General features: G+C 39.9%; 1 protein-coding gene across 3 annotated transcripts in view; it reads right to left on the bottom strand.

Moving 5' to 3' along the window:
• Positions 1-21,059, bottom strand: part of LOC133650616 (roundabout homolog 1-like) — a 256,474-nt gene that overhangs the window by 10,734 nt on the left and 224,681 nt on the right. For 2 of the 3 annotated variants that reach the window (XM_062048087.1, XM_062048085.1), the window contains exons 15-24: positions 18,488-18,609; positions 18,130-18,301; positions 15,213-15,410; positions 12,331-12,357; positions 8,836-8,875; positions 8,551-8,705; positions 8,100-8,453; positions 7,907-8,029; positions 7,663-7,813; positions 3,912-4,064 (exon numbers count right to left, since the gene is read on the bottom strand). In XM_062048087.1, coding sequence (XP_061904071.1) covers positions 3,912-4,064; positions 7,663-7,813; positions 7,907-8,029; positions 8,100-8,453; positions 8,551-8,705; positions 8,836-8,875; positions 12,331-12,357; positions 15,213-15,410; positions 18,130-18,301; positions 18,488-18,609 — 1,495 coding nt within the window. The remainder of the gene's footprint in view (positions 1-3,911; positions 4,065-7,662; positions 7,814-7,906; positions 8,030-8,099; positions 8,454-8,550; positions 8,706-8,835; positions 8,876-12,330; positions 12,358-15,212; positions 15,411-18,129; positions 18,302-18,487; positions 18,610-21,059) is intronic. The other variant, XM_062048086.1, reaches the window with a different exon arrangement.

Below are 21,059 nucleotides of genomic sequence, written 5' to 3'. Positions count from 1 at the left end.
CAGATGAAGATCCTCACCATCCAACCCAAGCCCACCCAGATCGCGGGTGAGATAGTGTCCCTGGAGATCATGGCAAAGGGGCGACCAGGAGAAGTGCACCCCCTGCGCGATGTGTTCACCGCGGCTGACGTGAGCCTTTCTAACTACGGCTACCCAATAAAGGCGCTCAAGGCAAAGTACCCCCATCTGGCAAAGTTGAGGCTTGATCAAAAAGAAGAAGTGGTACCGACCATCCTAATCGGGTCCGATCAAGCAAGGCTGACCCTCCCAAGGCGCATCCTCCTAGGCCCATGTGGCTGCCCTGTCGCCCTGGACACCCCACTTGGTTGGACTCTACAAGGCCCTATCAACCTGAAGAGTGCTAATCCCAGCCAGACCCAAACGCACTTCCTCGGGGCCGAGTGCAAAATGGAGGAACCCTCAAACCAGCCCAATAAGGCTGCCAGTGAGACAGAAGCAGTCCTTGAGGTAATCAAATCAGATGTGATTGAGGACAATGTGGACATGACAGAGGAGCTTAAGAAGCAACTAACCCCTCTTCAAGTTGACTTCCAGTACAACCCACCTAGCACCCCTCCCACTCTAAACTTCACCCTTGGAACACAGGTCCCCAAAGCTGAAGTCCTCGCCAATGTGTTAGCCGAAGCGGAAGCAATCCGGAATTCCAAACCATTGGAATATGCAAGTAGCAACCTGGCTGACCTCGATCCCATCACGCCCAACTCTCTCCTCATGGGGCGGCCAGACATGATTGTGGATCCAGCGCTACCCAGAGCGCATTGGCTCCTGGGCAGAGTGAAGACAGTCACTAAGGGGAAGGATGGAAGAGTTCGCTCAGCAGTAGTGGACACTGGCCAGAGAACCTACCATCGACCAGTCGCTCGCCTTATCGAGCTCCCCCATACTCTGACCCGACTCCCCCATACTCTGACCCGACTCCCTCATACTCTGACCCGACTCCCCCTAAGCCCCCCTGATCTGCTTATATATCAAACCTTCATTCGGATAACTGATTTCTTTCACATAAATCAGGGGGCGGCTGTTCTGAAGGTTTGCATATTTCTGTAAATTGTCCGTTTTAGTTATATATATATATAGATCATTTCTGTTAGAGGGATTAATTATTACTATTTAGTTCCATTTCATATGTGTTGTTTGGGAAGGTGAAATGTATTTTCTTTAGATTGTTTAACCGTTGCCACGGTTACGGTTGCCATGGTGACGGGCACTGCCGTTTCCGCCGGCAGGTAGAAAAGTGTTTAAAAGAGCTCCGGCATTTGACAGGCAGCGGAGCGTCGGTAATACTACCCGGAGATAGAGATCACCACAGTTGCAGATCAGATAAGTAACTAGTACTCTAAGCGTTGTATTTAAGTTTGTTATAAGTGACAGTGAAGTGCCAGTGCACTAGTTTAAGTTTAAAGACGTTTTGGGCGCTTCACGTTGCCAGTAGGAGGTGAAGCCCATGCTAACTGCTAGTTAGCTCACCGCAGTTCGCACCTGTGTTTGTTGGCTGCAACGTGACTTCACGAACGCCAGGTTCAGTCACGTTCGGACTAAGTTTAGTTAAGAGACACTCTCCCCTGGGACTATTTATTGTTTGGAGAACGTTGTAGAGTTTAGTTGTGTGCTATCGCGGCTACCTTGCTGCGAGGGAAGTGGACAGCGCGAGGTACGAGTGTTAGTGGCTCGCGCTCACGGGCTAGTCGACAGAGAGGTGACCCAGGACGAGGCTGGTTCTCCTCTCGCTCCAGACTAGACTCGTGAGGGAACTAAGAGGAAGCACGGCCGAGCCCCCCCCCCCTTCTCTACTCTACAACGGGAGGTGTCCCCCCTCTCCAACGCCCCCTTGGTATCCAGCATTTGCAACTCACCACCCCCACCCTATGTGCAGCAACGATACAGCAGGACCACAACAGACTATCTTCTGGCCCAGGTTGGACTGTGTGTGTGTGTGTAATTGGTTTAGTGCGGGAGGTTTCATTGGGGAGGTAGCGTGTGAGTGGGGATGAGTGTATGAGTGTAATCAATGTGTTCATTATTGTCAGATTATTGTATGTTATATTGTATAGTAAATTGTTAACTATATAAGTGGTGTCCTCTCACTCTCTCCTAGACTATCTTTATTTGGTAAATAGTGAAAATTAGAGCATCCCCCTAAAGAAAATATACAGTCCTTTACAGGCTCCCGAACACTTAGTATTGAACTTTGAAGGCTATATCAATTTTGCAAACATTTTTTATGTCTTTTCTTTATAACTTACATATTAAAATGATGGGGAAAAAATATTCACGCCGGCTAGAAGGTGCATGTTGTATACGTCTTCATAGTTTAAAGTACCAGTAGAGTGGAAAAACAAGTTGCCTCTAAATTAAAGCTATTAACATATGGGACAAGCGGTAGAAAATGGATGGATGGATGGATCTGATTTATGACACCAAAATACTTCTAAAGTTTGCGAATACATATATATGATTAAAATAGTATTAATCTCACGGAGATTCCCGAAGCATTTTGAGAGATAATGAGCTAGCCACACGTGATCTGTGACGTAGCATTAGGAACCACAGATCCCTTCCCCATCAACAACAATGCTAATTAAGTAGACTTTGTGAGAGCCAACAATGATTGCTTTGGGAAAAAGTATGACCCAGGATCTTATATTTTTGATCCCGAACACAATGAAGATGAGCAATAAGTTTTAGAAGCTGAGTGCTTAACGGATGCAGTTTTATTGTGACACTGGAGCATCATGTAGCTTTGCTAGGTGCTAAATATACAAACTAACCATAATAAACCATGATTAAACAAACACTTACTGTAATATTTCTACACACTGGGATGCCGACCCGCGGGACACTTACATAATTCTGTTTAGATGAAGATTCAATCATAATCCTCATGAAGGGTTAAACAAAGTTGCAGCAACTAGCGTCTTTTTGCCATGTCGGGGAATGTCAAATTCGACCAGCCTGTCGGTCCATAGCCACTTTTGTCTATTACCAGGTGAAGTATGCATGAATTTATAATCTAGAATTTAATTTTAGCAAGTTTGACACAAGTCAGAAGCAGCCGCCGGCTCAGTGTGTCAACAATAGCAGCATAAGCTATCATTAGCTCACTGCTATCAATGCGCTGCTAAAATAGGCCATCTGCATTGGCACTTATATTAACAATGTCACTCATATTTGGTTAATTTTCAGGTCACAACATTTAAATGGAATATTGTTGGTGGATTTGTGGATGTTTTTAGAAAAGGGTATGATGAACGCAATAGAGGACCCTCCATCTGTTGACTCCAATGCATTATGAAGCCTAACATATGTGTTCTAGTCTTACATAAGGATTGTGAATGATAAACATCTCTTTCCAATTTTTGCGCATTTACAGTATGACTGATCTTGATAACATATTCAGAGTGCAAAAGCAATCTCATTGTGACGTCAATCGATGGAAATTGCCAACGTTATTTGGAGCGGAATACTCAAAATGTCTGACTGAATTTGTGGCATTTTGTGATGTTTAAACGGTATTTTCACATACTTTGCGGATTGTAAATACAATTGGATATGGTTTAATGGATACAATGAAACACAAATAAGCATATAAAGTTGACTTGTTTTTCCACTTTATTGGTACTTTAATGTGACGTCATACATTAGTATCAACCAATATTCTAATTTCCACATAATTAATCCTAACCCACAGAAAATGTGTGCTGCAGGGTTTTTATACACCATGGCTACCACAAAAAAACATTTATGAACACCTCTCTGACAGTGTCAACCAATAATTATTTCACCCATTGCAGAATTGTTCGTCCGTCTTTCGTTCTGGATCTCATTAGAGTGTGCAGCTGTGCAAACTTGTCATAGGAAAATAGTTGTGTTGTGTCAATTAAAATGGTTACCTGAGGTTGTTGGTTCCATTGTGCACACCATTGCTCATGGCTCCCTGCGGTTGTGTTGTAGGTTGGTGACTGTAGGGCACCTCAGTGGGGGATGAGGTTGCCCCTCTAATTGGTGGAGACGGGCAGGTTTCTGTTCTCTTCTCTACATCAGAACTGGCAAAAAGAAAACTGACATCAAATAATGGCTTAATGAATACAATTGCTTTGACTTGTTGTACCGGGGCCCCAAGCACAGAGGGGCCACTGGATATTTGTGAAGGTTGAAGATTTTTTTGGCATCGTAATTTTTAAGTTATTAAAAAACAGCGTCCTCATTTGCTGCAAAAAAATATATATCTCCTTAGTTTTGAACTAACTGGGGCCCTGCATGGTTTTGAGAGTGTTTTGAGATAGTTTCTTGACAACGCTGTAAGCAAAAATTTTAGTTACAAGCAGCATTGCCATTAGTTGGTGTAGGAAATGCCACAGTGAACCCAGCAAAGAATTGCCCAAAACATCTGGGGCTTCATATATTAAAGGCCTACTGAAACCCACTACTACCGACCACGCAGTCTGATAGTTTATATATCAATGATTGCAACACATGCCAATACGGCCGGGTTAGATTAGTAAAGTGCAATTTTAAATTTCCCGCGAAATATCCTGCTGCAAACGTCTCGGTATGATGACGTATGCGCATGACGTCACGGATTGTAGCGGACATTTTGGGACACCATTGTGGCCAGCTATTAAGTCGTCTGTTTTCATCGCAAAATTCCACAGTATTCTGGACATCTGTGTTGGTGAATCTTTTGCAATTTGTTTAATGAACAATGGAGATAGCAAAGAAGAAAGCTGTAGGTGGGAAGCGGTGTATTAGCGGCCGGCTGCAGCAACACAAACACGTAGCGGCTACGTCGTAGCAGGTGTTTCATTGTTTACATTCCCAAACGATGACAGTCAAGCTTTACCATTGGCCTGTGGAGAACTGGGAGAACAGAGACTCTTACCAGGAGGACTTTGAGTTGGATACGCATGCTTGTGGAGATGGGACAACAGAGACTCTTACGAGGAGGACTTTGAGTTGGATACGCGGTACCGTGAGCAGCTGCGGCTTCCAAACATTTGATCGCTTGCCAGTACGTGTGTGCCGCTATGTGCATGTCACGTACGTAAATTTGGGGAAATATATGTGCTGTATGAACTTTGCGGAGGTGAACGGTACTTTGGGCTGTGGGATTGAGTGTGTTGTGCGGGTGTTTGAGTTGTATTGGCGGGTTTTATGGACGGGAGGGGGGAGGTGTTTGTTATGCGGATTAATTTGTGGCATTATAAATATAAGCCTGGTTGTGTTGTGGCTAATAGAGTATATATATGTCTTGTGTTTATTTACTGTTTTAGTCATTCTCAGCTGAATATCAGGTCCCACCCGCCTCTCACAGCATCTTCCCTATCTGAATCGCTTCCACTGCCCTCTAATCCTTCACTCTCACTTTCCTCATTCACGAATCTTTCATCCTCGCTCAAATTAATGGGGAAATCGTCGCTTTCTCGGTCCGAATCGCTCTCGCTGCTTGTGGCCATGATTGTAAACAATGTGCAGATGTGAGGAGCTCCACAACCTGTGACGTCACACTACTTCCGGTACAGGCAAGGCTTTTTTATCAGCGACCAAAAGTTGCGAACTTTATCGTCGATGTTCTCTACTAAATCCTTTCAGCAAAAATATGGCAATATCGCGAAATGATCAAGTATGACACATAGAATGGATCTGCTATCCCCGTTTGAATAAGAAAATCTCATTTCAGTAGGCCTTTAAGTTTGCTTATGTATAAAAACCTGGCTTAAGCCCTTTTTTACGGCAAATATGAAATATATCTAGATGGACGTTGATGTGGTAATGTGCGCTTCCTCATGCCAACTTCATGATTCACGTACGCACATTCCGGCAGGCCGGGGATACTTTGGTGGCACACAGAGGTAGTCGTTTGGGCTTTACTAACATTTGATTTCAGCAATGTAAAAAAAGGTTGAGGCAAGGACAAAAAAAATATTTTTTGGCAATACACTTAATTATTTATATTAATATTTGTGAGGATGTCTATTCAATTATGTAGGCAAACAATTTGCCACCTACTGCTGTCCCAATGTGTTTCTGTGACTCCAGCACACACTTGGCCAGTCGGGCAGACAGGAGCTACAGGTGGTTGCAGCACATTAATGCCACCGGAGACCGGGTAGGAATGACCTGCTTCTGTGTCACTACAACGGCTGCTACAGCAAGTCAGCTCCTGTGTTATAATAATACATTGGGTAATCAAACAAGAGTTGACAGCGCTGGCATTTCTAAATGTCAAATAAAGCATTCAACAAAATAATACATCATTTTCACATTAAATAATCTGAACACATATGAACATTGTTGTAAATTACACAACTTGTATTTATATTGGGGGTAATCAGAGTTACCAGCCTCTTCTAAAGTTGTACGTATTATTGTAGCGAGGGGTGCAGCACTAATTTCAGTTCTTGAAGACACGGCAATGAGTGGCTGACAATCGCTCTATTGTTTTCTCCAAACATGAGAAAGAAGCACCTCCTACTGACTTGTGATTGGCCGGAACGTGCTTAGCTCAAGCACATGGCATCTTCTTCTTCTTCTTCTCCTTGTTTTATGGTGGGGCACTCAACGTTAAAGGTGCATTACTGCCACTTACTTTTAGTATGAGTTGAGTATTTATAAGAGGGTGGGGTCTGGGCGTGGCTAGCCACGCAGACATATGCGGTCAATTTCAAGTTGATTGCGATGTAAGAAATAAATGTGCTTTGATTTGTGCATGTGCACAATTCAACGAATCTGAGTTGTTACTTGCATACAATGTTTTCTGGATTTGAAAGTACGTCTATTTTTAGTAGGAAATATACAGCCCTGGGTTTTACTTGCTAGCATTAGTGTAAAGCTAGAGATCAACATAACTTTGTTTTCAAACAATGGGTAGGAAGTAAGGGAGTGTGAAGGACATTGCTGAGAAGAAGTGGATGATATTCATTGAATTAAAGAAATAAATCATCAAAAACATGACCGAGTGCATCGCCAACTTGGCAAAGCAATTCGAGCGCATCACTGCGAGTCTGCACCATACTGAAGCAGAATTAGTCTAACGCCAGCGAAAGATGTTAAAATAATATCTAAGCAGCAGATATTTATCCATGAACATTTGCAAAAGCTGCTGATGGTGTGTTTGACTGAGAAACAGCTGGAAGGAGATGCTGTAAAAGTCCACTTTCCAAGGTAAATGCTGTAAATTATTGTTACATTAATTCGTAAATCTACTGTAGTTGTTGGTACTTCCTATCGTATTGTTTTTTTTTTTTTACAAAGTTTCATTTCTAAAATATTTTCTTTTCAAAGGGCATGTTACATGGTAAAATCATGCTGTTTTAAGGGTCTAAGCACAAATGAAATTAATTGCAATAGGGAGAGGCTGATTTTAGATACAAGTGTTTTGAATTAAGAGCTCCGTCACAAGACCAACAAAGCTCGTAAATTGAGGTGCTACTGTATTTGTACATGTATTTTTGGTACAGGCACATTCCATCTCCTGAACCAAAGTATTACTTGAGACCAACTGCAACTGCATCGATAAATCCAGTTTTTTCCCTTCACTTTTTGCAGGTTACGTTTGGTTTATCCAACTATTATCTCCATAACAAAAACAGCCTCCAAGGCAGTTATGAACAGACTAAGCGAAAAATCTGAATAAAAACATACGTTGTATGTGTGCACCTTTTCTCCATGGGGAGGCTATACTCATCCCCGTTCCAGGCAATGGCATGAGGAGGAGACAGAGCATCTCCCCAGCTTACAGAAGTATGTTTCGGCGTCTTCATGGCCCGCAGGCCTTTCTTCTGATTTTGACTTCCTGAGAAATTAGTAGAAAAGTCAAAGTTTGCGCCTTTTACTTGATTTTGTTTCAAACTGGTCCAGATGTGAGAACCGTAGCCCTGAGCCTCACCCGAGGTGCTGTTGCTGCCTCGGTCTGAGCTGTGGTGCGAGCCTCCTGTGCTGTGATCTCTCTGGTTATGGTTGTAGGGGATGGTTTTGTGATGGGCTGAGCCTTCATTTACTTGTGCATAATCTAAAAACAGAGCAGTGTGAAAATTTGCGAGGCCCTTTTTTTTTCTTTTTTTTTTCCCAATCAATTTTACCTTTGTTTAGCTGGTGTTGCTCCATGATGTTGTATTGCATCTGAGCAGCCATCTCTTTTGGGAGTGGAGGTGGGTTTGGGGGCTGATTCCAGCATGGCACGTCCATGGAATTCAATGCATGAGCCTTGTTTTTAATGCTGGCTTGAATAAGTTGGGTGGTAGCGTACGGGATTGGCTCGTAAGTGTCTGATGAATCTCCTCCTGGGCTTGCATAGCACAAGTTGGAATTATTAAATGTCTTGATCTCATTGAGCTTGTTAGAGAGGTTCACGTCAGTGTAAATAGCCGTCTCCGAGCCAAGCTGTCCCCCATGTTTGTTGTCTGGGTGCTTTCCATAGTTAGCAATGCAGTCGGCTGAGGAGAACACACAAAGGAGGACAAAAAAAATAACAGTTACAAGCTGTCTTGCTTTATTAGAGACACAATATCTCAGTGACTGACACACACTAACCTGGTCGGCTGTATGTTGTCATGTTGCTGTCACTGGTGCCATTGCCATTATTGCAGCAGTTGATGCTGCAGTCTTTGTGATTGGCACATGTGTTCGGCCAATTATCTGGCAGCCACAGCTGGTTCAGTGGTTCGCCCATGCCGAGAAGGCCAGGTCTGCAATGAGAAGGTGCACCCTTTTGGAAACATGCTCTTCTCATATCACGCAACATTTACAGCAAGTAGACACTGCCTCCTGGTGTTATAACAGTGCAACTGCAGTGTGAGTACCAAAAATACCACTTGCCTTACAGCGTTGCACACAGATTCTCCTCTTTGATATGCAACTGCACAAAAATAAGAAGGGAAAAAAACGTTCATTCTTGACAAGCTGTCACAAACATTTGCCAGCGGCAAAGAGCAAATGTGACAGACAGGAAAAGTCAAACGGGTGCACTCACTTTAGTTGGGGGAAAAAAGTATGGTTTCATGTGCATGGAGGCAACAACAATAATTGTCTGAGTCTTTGACGCCTCCATTTACATCATCTTCCAACAACATCAGTAACAAAACAAAACAGTAGTTTAATGCATCATAATTTATGTTTTTGAATGCATTTGGAGTGGAAGAACCATAGCCCCCCTGACCTCAACCCAATGAAACATCTTTGGAAAACCTTTTACTGGTCCAACATCAGACCTCTGAACTCCTAAATGTGCTTCTTGGTGAATTCAGGATTAAATGTATTCCAAATTTGTGTTCTATATTTTTTTTAATTAAAAAAATCCCCAAAAAACATTGTTTTTAATAATTACCATTACAAAATTAATAAATACAATTATAATAGTCAAACTGCGAAGAGGTGGCGACTTGTCCAGGGTGTATCCCGTTCGTATGTAGGTTTGTACATGAGATAAAGATGATTAATAATACATTCAAATTAGACCAGTAAATTAATCATTGTATGGATGATAATGACAATATTTAATCTAATAACAATAGGTGGGAGTAAATAAGTTTCACTCCTTCTCATTAATTTTTGGTTATGTAAAACCTAATCATGTATTGTTTTTATTTTTTATGTTCTCATTGTGAAGTATTTGTTTCTATATCTGTACTTTACTGTATTATCATTTTTATTATTGTTTCACTATTTCTTCTGGTTTTTTAAACATGACCAACATTAGCTACTACTACTACACATGTTTCATCATCTGAGTGACAGTTTTTGCTTTATTGAATTTTTCTTCCTGTCAACCGTGCACACTTTTGTTCTACTTCCAGTTTTCTGGTTTGTTCTGCACTGACACCTACTGCTGCTATTCTCCTTACCTGTCCCTTATTGCCAATCAGGAGGGTTTATCATCCAGTGTCACCTGCCATTCGATGTAGGTGTTATTATTATGTGTATGTCACAGTTTTCTGTCTATGCCTGAGTTCCTGCAAGACCTGTATTTTCTATTTCTGATACCTAATTAAATTACCTTTTCTGGACTTCACTTATTGTGTCTGCATCCAGGGGTCATGCCAATATTAGCCAAGCGGTATCATAACAATATTACTTCAGTTTGCATGTATTTACTTAATTTTTCACAACGTTTCTGTCAGTTTTATCTATTACATTATTCTGTATTTTTTTTAATTACTTATGCCTAATACCCTGTTTGCTTTTTTTCATACTCTTGAATTTATTTTTAGTGTCATGAGAATTCACGACCGGTTGAATTGATATTTTTATATAACTTTTTATTTCCTTCCCTCATTCTCAGCCACTTTAAATATAGATTGAGCGCTGATTCTCCTCACTGTTTCTTGATTAGTGATTTGATGGCTCAGCTATAACTAATCACATGCCTTGCATTGCCAAAGTTTTTGCTCACCTTGTAATCATGCTGTGATTCCGGTTATTGTACCTAAAGATAAAGGGACTTTTAACTTGCACGTTGCCTGCCGTCTCTACATCTTGGGGTCACACCGCCTACCAGCATGTGGCAACACAATAACACTTAAAGCCTGATTTACTAAACATTAGCGTGTATTAAAACATGTGCAAACTTTATAGCACACTCAAAGCTGATCTACTAAACATGTGCAAAATCAGCAGAATAAGGTGTGCAAATATTATAAACGTGCAATGTGATTTATCAACACTCACCGTTTTGGAAGCACTGTTTTGTATTTAAAAAGGACACGCAAACTGACAGAGTTACGTACACAGCTGTGAGAGAGGAGTGCTCGTGCTGCAAAGACACACGATGGACACAGAACCCTGCATTCTACTTGTACGTTTCAACATATTTACATGGTCAGAAAAAAATATATATTAGACACAATGTCTATTTAGCAACATCCTTTTATAATATCATAGCTGCTAGATGACTTAAGGGGCTGATTAAAAGGAATTAAATTGATGCATTTTGGTGACATTTAAAAAAAAAAAAGTAATGCACACTGCTGCGAGAAAGGGGTGCTCGTGCTGCTAAGACACACGATGGACAGAGAATCCTCTGTCCTACGTGTACGTTTTAACATATTTGGATGGTCATTAAAAAAATATTAGACATGTTGCAGGTGTCGTTTTTGATATGATTTAGTCTTGTTGTTTGATAGTACAATTGTCCCCAACTATATAAAGGGGTACAATGTAATGTTTAATCAATATTTGCCATTTAGCAACATCCTTTTATAATTTCATAGCTGCAAGATGACTTGAGGGGCTGATTAAAACAAATTCAATTGATGCGTTTTGGTGTTATTTGATATTTTTCGAATTGACGTTTGTTTTTTCCCCAAATAGAATACGTATTGTTCAAATATTTCTAATTTGAATAAAACTTCTTTACGTGTACATTTTTTTGGCATCTTGAGCAGAGTGAGTGCCGCCATCAAATAGGTGTAGCTTCGTACATTTACTTTGGACTGTGTCTAAAATGCCCAAAAAAAGTAGAAGATGTCACCTGCATGTTTGAAAACATGGCAAAACGTCACAGGTAGGACCTGATCAAATGAATGTGTAGTAAATGAGTGTCTTCATCAATCAATCAATGTTTATTTATATAGCCCTAAATCATGGTGATGCCCTGTATAGTACACGCAAAATCCTCATTAAATAAGGTGGTCTGCGCCACTACACAATTGGACACACAGTCTTAGTAGATAACACGCAACACACCCAATAATAGCACACGCTATTTCATAGATTGCACACGCTGTTTAGTGCGTGGTATTTGGATCTTAGTAAATTAGGCCCCTAATGTATTAACAAAGGCACTACTTACACGATGATGTTTTGGATTTGTTTTTCTACCTTCTCATATTCATCCATCCATCCATCCATTTTCTACAGCTTATTCCCTTCGGGGTCGCGGGGGGTGCTGGAGCCATATTCAATGTTCTGTTATTGAGTAGGCTATACAAACAGAACCCTGCGATCACTTTATTATTTGTTTACATTAGGAAGTGGTGTTGCATATATGCACAAAATACATGAAGTGATCAAACTGTTAGGATTTGCTGAGACTTGGAGAAAGGGTAGCTTTAAATATGTTCTTCTTCTTCTTTGTCAGACATTTTGAATTGTGCAAGTGTAAACATGCGGTGTTCTACGATTTAACTTTGTTAAACATGTTTAAAATAAACTCAACCATTACCAGCGGGCAATAAAATCCCATAGGCAATCTACAACAAAACTGTGGCGCCATGATACTTTTTTCCACATATGTGGAATCTTGATAGATCAGGGCCATAATGTTTGATATAGTCAAGCTCACAAACATTTTCTGACAAGTTGTATTGTACTCACCTGTTGGTGTAAAGGTGAACGATGGCACTGTGAACAGACAGTAAAAATGTGATTTAATATAATTTCTACTAGTAACATTGATGTTCTGATATGTAAAACTCAAATCTACGGTGTGCTGTGCATCATAGGTGCCGATCTACATTTCTGCCAGGGGGTGCTCAGTGGGTGTGTGTATTAGTGTTGTCCCGATACCAATATTTTGGTACCGTTACCGGTACCAAAAGTATTTCAGTACTTTTCGGTACTTTTCTAAATAAAGGGGACCACAAAAAATGTCATTATTCGCTTTATTTTAACAAAAAAATCTTAGGGTACATTAAACATATGTTTCGTATTGCAATTTAGTCCTTAAATAAAATAGTGAACATACAAGACAACTTGTCTTTTAGTAGTAAGTAAACAAACAAAGGCTCCTAATTTAGCTGCTGACATATGCAGTAACATATTGTGTCATTTATCATTCTATTATTATGTCAAAATTATTAAGGACAAGGTAGAAAGTGAATTATTAATCTACTTGTATATTTACTGTTAATATCTGGTTATTTTCTCTTTTAACATGTTCTATCTACACTTCTGTTAAAATGTGATAATCACTTATTCTTCTGTTGTTTGATACTTCACATTAGTTTTGGATGATACCACAAATTTGGGTATCGATCCGATACCAAGTAGTTACAGGATCATACATTGGTCTTTTTCAAAGTCCTCATGTGTCAAGGGACATATTTCCTGAGTTTATACACATAATATGAATTTAAAAAAAACGGAAGAACATTTTGCGATGTTAAAAAATATCGATGTAATTTGATTGATTGAAACTTTTATTAGTAGATTGCACAATACAGTACATATTCCGTACAATTGACCACTAAATGGTAACACACAAATAAGTTTTTCAACTTGTTTAAGTCGCGGTCCACGTTAATCAATTCATGGTACAAATATATACTATCAGCATGATACAGTCAACACACAAGTTAATCATCAGAGTATTTACATTTAATTATTTACATTATTTACAATCTGGGGGGTGGGATGTGGAGGGGGTGGGGGCGGGGGGGGTTAGGTTTGGTTGCTATCAGCACTTCAGTCATCAACAATTAGTGAGGTGTGATCTGGGGTGGAGGTCTAGAAGTAACCTGACTAGCTTGTTCTGGGATGTTTGGAGTCTAGATTTGAGGGTTTTGGAGGTGCTAGGGTACCAGGAGGTGCATGCGTAATCGAAAAAGGGTTGAATGAGAGTTCCCGCTAGAATCTTCAAGGTGCTTTTGTTGACCAGAGAGGAGATTCTGTAGAGAAATCTCGTTTGTTGGTTGACCTTTTTGATTACCTTGGTTGCCATTTTACCACAGGAAAGATTAGCCTCTAGAATGGAACCTAGGTAGGTGACCTCATCTTTGCTGGTGATAACAATGTCACCCACTTTAATAGTGAAGTCACTGACTTTCTTAAGGTTGATTTGGGACCCAAATAGGATGTATTCCGTTTTACCCAAGTGTATGGATAGCTTATTGTCAGCGAGCCAGGTGCAAATTCTACAGAGTTCGGCACTGAGGATTTTTTCCACCTGTGACTTGTCCTTGCCGGATACCAGCAGGGCAGAATCATCCGCAAACAGGAACAATTCACAGTCGCATGCTGATGACATGTCGTTTGCGTATATTAGGAACAGTGAAGGCCCTAATATACTGCCTTGGGGGACTCCACAGCTTACTGAGGGGGTGGGGGGGGCACGGTGCCGTTCACCTCTACCACCCGTTTCCTCGCCTCCAAGTAAGATTGCATCCAGCTCGATGAGGTTTTATCAAATCTGATCGCTCTGAGCTTATCCAACAGTATAGCGTGGTTAACAGTGTCAAATGCCTTCTGAAGGTCCAGCATGACCATGCCGCAGTATTTACCCGCGTCCACCTCATAGTAGTATCGATTAGATACGCTATTGTATGTGGTATCATTACAGTGAATGTTAGGTGTAGATCCACCAATGGCATTTGTTTGTATTGTAGCGTCCCGGAAAAGTTGGTGCTGCAGGGAATTCTGGGCATTTCTTCTGTAGTGTTTATGTTGTTTTGCGGTGAAAATATTCTCCCAAAATGTGTTTGTTATTGTTGTTTAGTGTGGTTTCACTATATGGCACATGCTTATGACAGTGTTGGCATTGTTCATACTGCCATCCTTAGTGTGACATGTATGGCTGTTGAGTAAGTTTGCCCTTCATTAGCTCATGTGCAGAGTGTTCAAAGTCAAAATAAAGATAGTGGTGGTTCATTATCTGGCACAATTAACTCTTGGTTAGTCATTGTTGAGTACATACTGTATGAGTTGTGACTAATATATTATGTAAAATGGGTCAAGGTCGCCACAAAATTACCAACAACAAGATAGATTATTCAGAAATTGTTTTAAAGAATGAAAGTTGCCATCAATCTCACGTGACTGCTCGCCATTGTTCGTGGGTGCCCGGGCCCCGAAGAGCCTATGCTGTGTATGTACTCCTACTGATAAACATATAATCAGTCAAATGTATACCAAGGTCTAAAGAAAAGACTATCACTCATCGGTATCTCTCTGTGACACATTAAAAGGTTAATCTGAGACTTGAGGGACAAAGGGAATTTAAGCGGGATATTGCAGCAAAGGTAATGGCAGCTTGATGGGCCTGAGAGTCCAAACACAGCAATGAGGAAATGATATATTAAAGCATAGAAAGGTCACCCTTCTAAATGTCTGTGTTGGGTTTCTAATCAAATCTGAATGCTTTACACTGAAGACAGTTCAATTAAATATATAAAATTCCCTCTCATATCGACATGTTTAATACTACTGAAAGAAGCAGTAGATGGTAACATTGCAAAAAGTGTAATAATATAGGCTAGTACCTTTCCTAATGCCGGTGTATGTGCTGCTGAGGCCGCTTCTCTTCTTACGGTGACGGTACAGCAACACACTGAAGACCATAAGGACCAGCCAGCAGGTGGCGCCAATGCCTGCAATAAATGCTGGTTGCCTCACCACATCAGAAAAGTGTGCCAATGTGTCCTTTTCTCCACTCAGATCCATAATTTGGCCGGCAGAGTCTAGAGGAAAAAGGTTATAAATGACAAAAAATACTAACACATATAGTAATATAGTGTAGTTCAATATGTAAGATTACTTAGGTAATTTATACTTAAATTTTAAATTTGTCATATGACAGTATGCAAAATATACTTCTAATTTAACACTCTTTCCTGTGGATGAGCTTGGTGTAGAATTACTTTCTGGAGCATATGCTGTCGGTGGATTTTGCTCATTCCAGACTGTGTTTTAATTATACACATTGTACATACATGGTTCATATACTTTATTGGTGTTCTTATATTTTTTCACTGAATTAATTTCAATTGAAAAAATAATAGTGACTATAATGAATAAAGCAAAACATGTTCTAGACCAGTGGTTCTTAACCTGGGTTCGATTGAACCCTAGGGGTTCAGTGAGTCGGGCTCTGGGGTTTGGCGGAGGTCAAGACTCACCCGACTCATCGTGTAAATAAAAACTTCTCCCTATCGGCGTATTAAGGATACGGCAACAGCAGAAGTCAGACTGATTTGCAGGTGTGTAATTTGTTGTGAGTTTATGTGTTGGTTTTGTTCTTTGAACAAGGTGATGTTCATGCACGGTTCATTTTGTGCACTAGTATAAAAACATGGTAACACTTTAGTATGGGGAACATATTCACCATTAATTAGTTGCTTATTAACATGCAAATTAGTAACATATTGGCTCTTAACTAGTCATTATTAAGTACTTATTAATGCCTTATTCAGCATGGCCTCATTATAACCCTAACCCTCTAACCCTGGCCCTAACCCTAACCAAATAACTGTAAATTAAGTGTTTGTTACTTAGAATATGTTCCCCATACTAAAGTGTTACCAAAAACATATAACTTTGTCTTGAATTTGAAAAAAAAAACAACATTTTATTTTTCACTAGAGAAGGGTTCGGTGAATGCGCATATGAAACTGGTGGGGTTCGGTACCTCCAACAAGGTTAAGAACCACTGATCTAGACCAAAATTCACTTCATATTCTTTACTGCTCGCTAGTGTTACCATATCTGAGTTATTGTGTAGAAATATGGGGAAATAACTACAAATGTGCGCTTCATTCACTAAATGTGTTACAAAAAAGATCAATTAGAATAATACATAATGTTGGATATAGAGAACATACAAAACCTTTATTTATGAAATCACAAATATTACAATTCAACGATTTGGTGCATTTGCAAACAGCTAAAATTATGTACAAAGCAAACTATAACCTGCTACCCAATAATGTACACAAATTCTTCTCAACAAAAGAGGAGAAATACTATCTTAGAGGAAAATATAATTTAAAACATTTGTATGCTCGTACACACTTAAAATCCTTAGAATATCCGTATGTGGAATTAAATTATGGAATGGATTAACCAAAGAAATCAAGCAAAGCACCAAACTACAAGTGTTCACAAAGTACACAGAACAAGAATTATAATGCAGATGAACCTTTATTTTTTTATTTTTTTTTATTTTTTATTGAGACAAAGATTATTTATGTATTTAATATTTGTTTGCTTACTATGGTATATTATTTATTTTTTATTTATTTGTCTGTTACAGAGAACAAGGAAATTGGATAACATTTCTATGGTATGAAAAGGGGTAGGATTAAATAAACTCTGCTTCTTCCTACTCCTTTTCGGACGTGCTGTAATGAAACAAATTGAATTGTGTGAGGCATTACATTGTATCGTATGTATGTTCAAAATAAACTGAAACTGAACTGAACTGAACTATTACATATGTAACTAAAGCAGAACTGCCAACCTTAAATATATTATATGAATATTCTCTGTCACTTTTTTTTTTTTTTTTTTTAAAGGTGGCATTGGTTATATTTGTATTGTTATCTAAATGTGTCTTAATCCGTTATGCTTTTTGCTTTATTCATCCAAATTTTGCGTGTTTTTTTGTTGTTGTTTTTTTTCATTTCCTTTCTACAATTAGCCGCGTGCCAACAACAACAAAAAAATAGAAATCAATCAAGGGGTGGCAGTTTGGATACCCTTGCTTTTTAGTGTTGAGCATGACGTGATGTTGACTATTTAGCTTGTTAGGGTCCTTCTTTTGGAGTGTACAATTATAATGAAAGAGAGAAGCAGAGTGTTATTGCAGCTGGAACTAGTCGATGCAATACAGCACCAATTTATATTGCAAATGTTGCGCCAAAGTTAGAAGGCTTTTGCGGAAGTAGTCTAAAGTAGTCTTATACACACAGGGACTGTTTAAATAAGCTGACCAATCCCAGCCATTACGCTCAGTGAGGGTAGATTTTTTTTGCAAGTTTATTTTACGCTTTGCAGGGAGAGAAGCTAGATGGTGTAGTCAGTGTGTGGAACTGAAAACAGCTAAATGCGACACAACATGTAACTGGAGAACGGCGAAGCGGAGTCAGAATGCATTCTAGATACCACAATTGAGTAAACCCACGTCTCCTTATTTTTTTGCAAGCTGCTCTGACTCCCGGAAAAAAAATAAAAATAATTGCTGATGTAGAAGAGGCCTGACCTCAAACTCATCCAAACAAAACAAGCATGTGAGATAATGCTCATCCACAGCAGTGACCTCCAACCTTAGAACCACTCCAAAATAGTTTAAGTCTTCCAAGTGGGGAGCAACTCCATTTCCATTTTAGCTTCTTGAAAGTGTGATATCCTCATTAGTTTCCAATACTTATGTAAAATCCCAGTACTGTTTAGAGCTCTTACCTAACTGAAAGAACGTGACCCCACTCTTGACCCCAGACCCGGCGCCATTGCTAGCGGCGACCTCCACACTGTAGCGAATCCCTGGTGCCAGACCGGGAATGAGCAAAGAGAAGGTGGAGCCGTCGACCGACTGGTTCACGTGATAGCGACTCTCATTACCCAGGCACCAGATCTGTCGAGAAGAGAGGGCGAGGAGGAGACAAGATGACAGTGATTGCCTTGGGGACATATCCGACAGCACAAAGTGGCATCAGTGGCACCTCAAAGACACAGTTTAGACTTTAAATGAAATACACATGAGTGTAAGCGTCATTTGAGGGGTGGCAGAATGGCGGTGGAATGGGCTCTTTTTCCCAACCTTGTACTCCTGAATGACTCCAGCCTCCTCCGGGATTGGTGGTGCTTTCCATGATATGAGGATTGCCGTGCCATTGGTATCCTTCTTTGTTACCGTAACATCCTGTGGTGCTCTTTGTGGGGCTATATTTGAAGGACAGACATGGATACTTAGAGCCTGATCTACAAAGATCCAAATAGCAAGTGCTAAACAGTGTGTACAAACTACAGAATTGTGCGTACTATCAGTGGGCGACCTACTAAAGTTGTGTGTACAATTGATAACAAGTGCAAAAGTGGTGCAGATTGCGCTATTCAAATGAGATTTTAGCTGTGCCCATGGATACACTCATTTCCCTCCGCATTCATGACATCATATGCTCTAACAGTCCAACCTCTGCTGTTTTGTTATGTTGTGGAATATGCAGCACACACATAATACGAAACACCTTCACTTTAGAAGTGCGATTTAGACAACAGAAACTATTTTTAGCATGCTAGAGGTACGCTTTGGGAGGCGCCTGTGTAGTGATGGTGTGTCTGGAATGATCTAAATCAGGGGTGTCAAACATACAGGTTTTATTCTGCCCGCGAGATGAGTTTGCTAAGTGTAAAAATGAACTGTAATTTTTGAATGAAAGAAACTGTTCTAAATGTGTCCACTAGACGTCGCAATAGCAATTTTCTGTATCTCCTGCCGTGAGAGTGTGCGTGACTTCAGAGGGGGTGGAGCTATGTGCTGTGTGTCAACACTTTCGTGTTTGGACACTGCGTGCTTTGCTGATTATTAGTAATAGTATACAACATGTGGATTGTTACGTTCATGTCTTGATTGTCAAAGATGTTGATGGTAATGTAACCTGCGACATTTATACCAAAATAAATGCATTTGATAATCTTTACATTTCATGTTGTACTAATGACTGGGGACGCATTTTCTTGGCGCACAATCATGCTGAAATAATACAGTACGTATCCCCTTCTAACTTTGTGCGATTAATGAAATGAGTCCAAATTCACAAGTTTTGTTGAAGATGATGCTACATATGTAGAATATGTAAAAAATCAGATGACGAAAATGAGTAAACTAAATTAATAACATCCTGTCATTTGATATTGATATTATTATTTATTTAATCTTCAGATAGATTAAAAATTAACAACAATGGGAGCATTTTAAAACTCTGCTAGACTCAATTCCACCTATTATTATGATGAACATTCTCACATAATTTATTCAGAAAGTAAAAATAACGACTATTGACGATAGAATACTATTAACCGCTACATGTAAGTGTACTTATTCTATTTTTAAACAATGAAAATAACTTGAAATTGTCTTTATTTTTAAGCTACCATGCCATGATTTTATCAGTCCGGCCCACTTTGGAAAACACTCGAGCTAAAATGAGTTGGACACCGCTGATCTAGATGCATGGAATGCATGTTGCAAGAAATTATTTCATATAGAAAATGCATTAATAATATATCTCCTTATACGTAAAAAGGCAAGCACACGCCACAACAAAGCAATTGAATTGATCTTAATCAGCTCCTTAAGTCGTCCAGCAGCTATAAAATTTTAGCATTATATTTTATTCATGACAGTCCAAATATATTGACATGTGCACGCACACATCGTCTTTCTTTGGAGCGCAATCGTCTCCTCTATCACATCTATTTGTGTTCCCGTCTGCACATACTTTCTCGACGTGCAAAACAGCGGCTGCAGAACCGTTTCAGCCTTAATAAATCCAATTGCGAGTGCTAAATGATTGTATTTGCAGGTCCTCCTCCCGATAGTGTGGACATTCTAATAATCAACATATATTTTTGCATCAACATGCTTAATGGATTGTGCTTTTAAGAGACTCAATCCGCCGCTGTGCAAAAAAACTTAGCAGATCAGCTTTAGACGTGTTTCCATGCATGCACATCTTTAGTAGATCAGGACTTTAGCATCCAAGTGTTGTATCAAAAATAGCCATTTCACAAGAGTCCAAATCCAGACACCAACTGTTCCTAAAATGGATGCATGTCTGACCCAACCATCACAACACAAACGAATGAGGATGCCGTTGCTAGCATTGCCTGTTGCTGTATCTTGCTCTTCTTTCTCTATCTGTACGTCCCCACGTTCTCCAAAAAGGTTCTACAACTAGATCTTTGCTACTTATGCAGCAGGAGTCTATTAGTCATTTGGAGGCCCAAAGCAAACCTAATCATTGGGGCCTTCCACAAAACAAAAACAACATGGTAATTGACCATTGGCGAGACGCGCAATGTGTATCACTGATCGCTTTTACTGTATTTGACAGGTAGCTAGGAACATTAATCAACATCTACTAAAAGTTAAGCCATTTTTCAGAGATCATTATTTTGTGCAATTAAACCGGTTTTGATGCATGACACTTTTCTTGTGAATGCCGGAAGCGTGTGACTGGTAGGAAAAAGAGAGCTCTTGAACTAGACGAGACAGTTGACTTAAAAAAAGTGACTCGAGTTCCTTCCTGCCAAGCTGGCACTACATCTTATCAGACCCTCGGTTACAATAGTTTACCATTTTGAGGGCTTTAATACTCTATTTTTGATGA

The sequence above is a fragment of the Entelurus aequoreus genome, linkage group LG05, assembly GCF_033978785.1.
Source record: "Entelurus aequoreus isolate RoL-2023_Sb linkage group LG05, RoL_Eaeq_v1.1, whole genome shotgun sequence".
Lineage (NCBI taxonomy): Eukaryota > Metazoa > Chordata > Actinopteri > Syngnathiformes > Syngnathidae > Entelurus > Entelurus aequoreus.
This window is presented reverse-complemented; position numbering and strand designations above follow the sequence as displayed.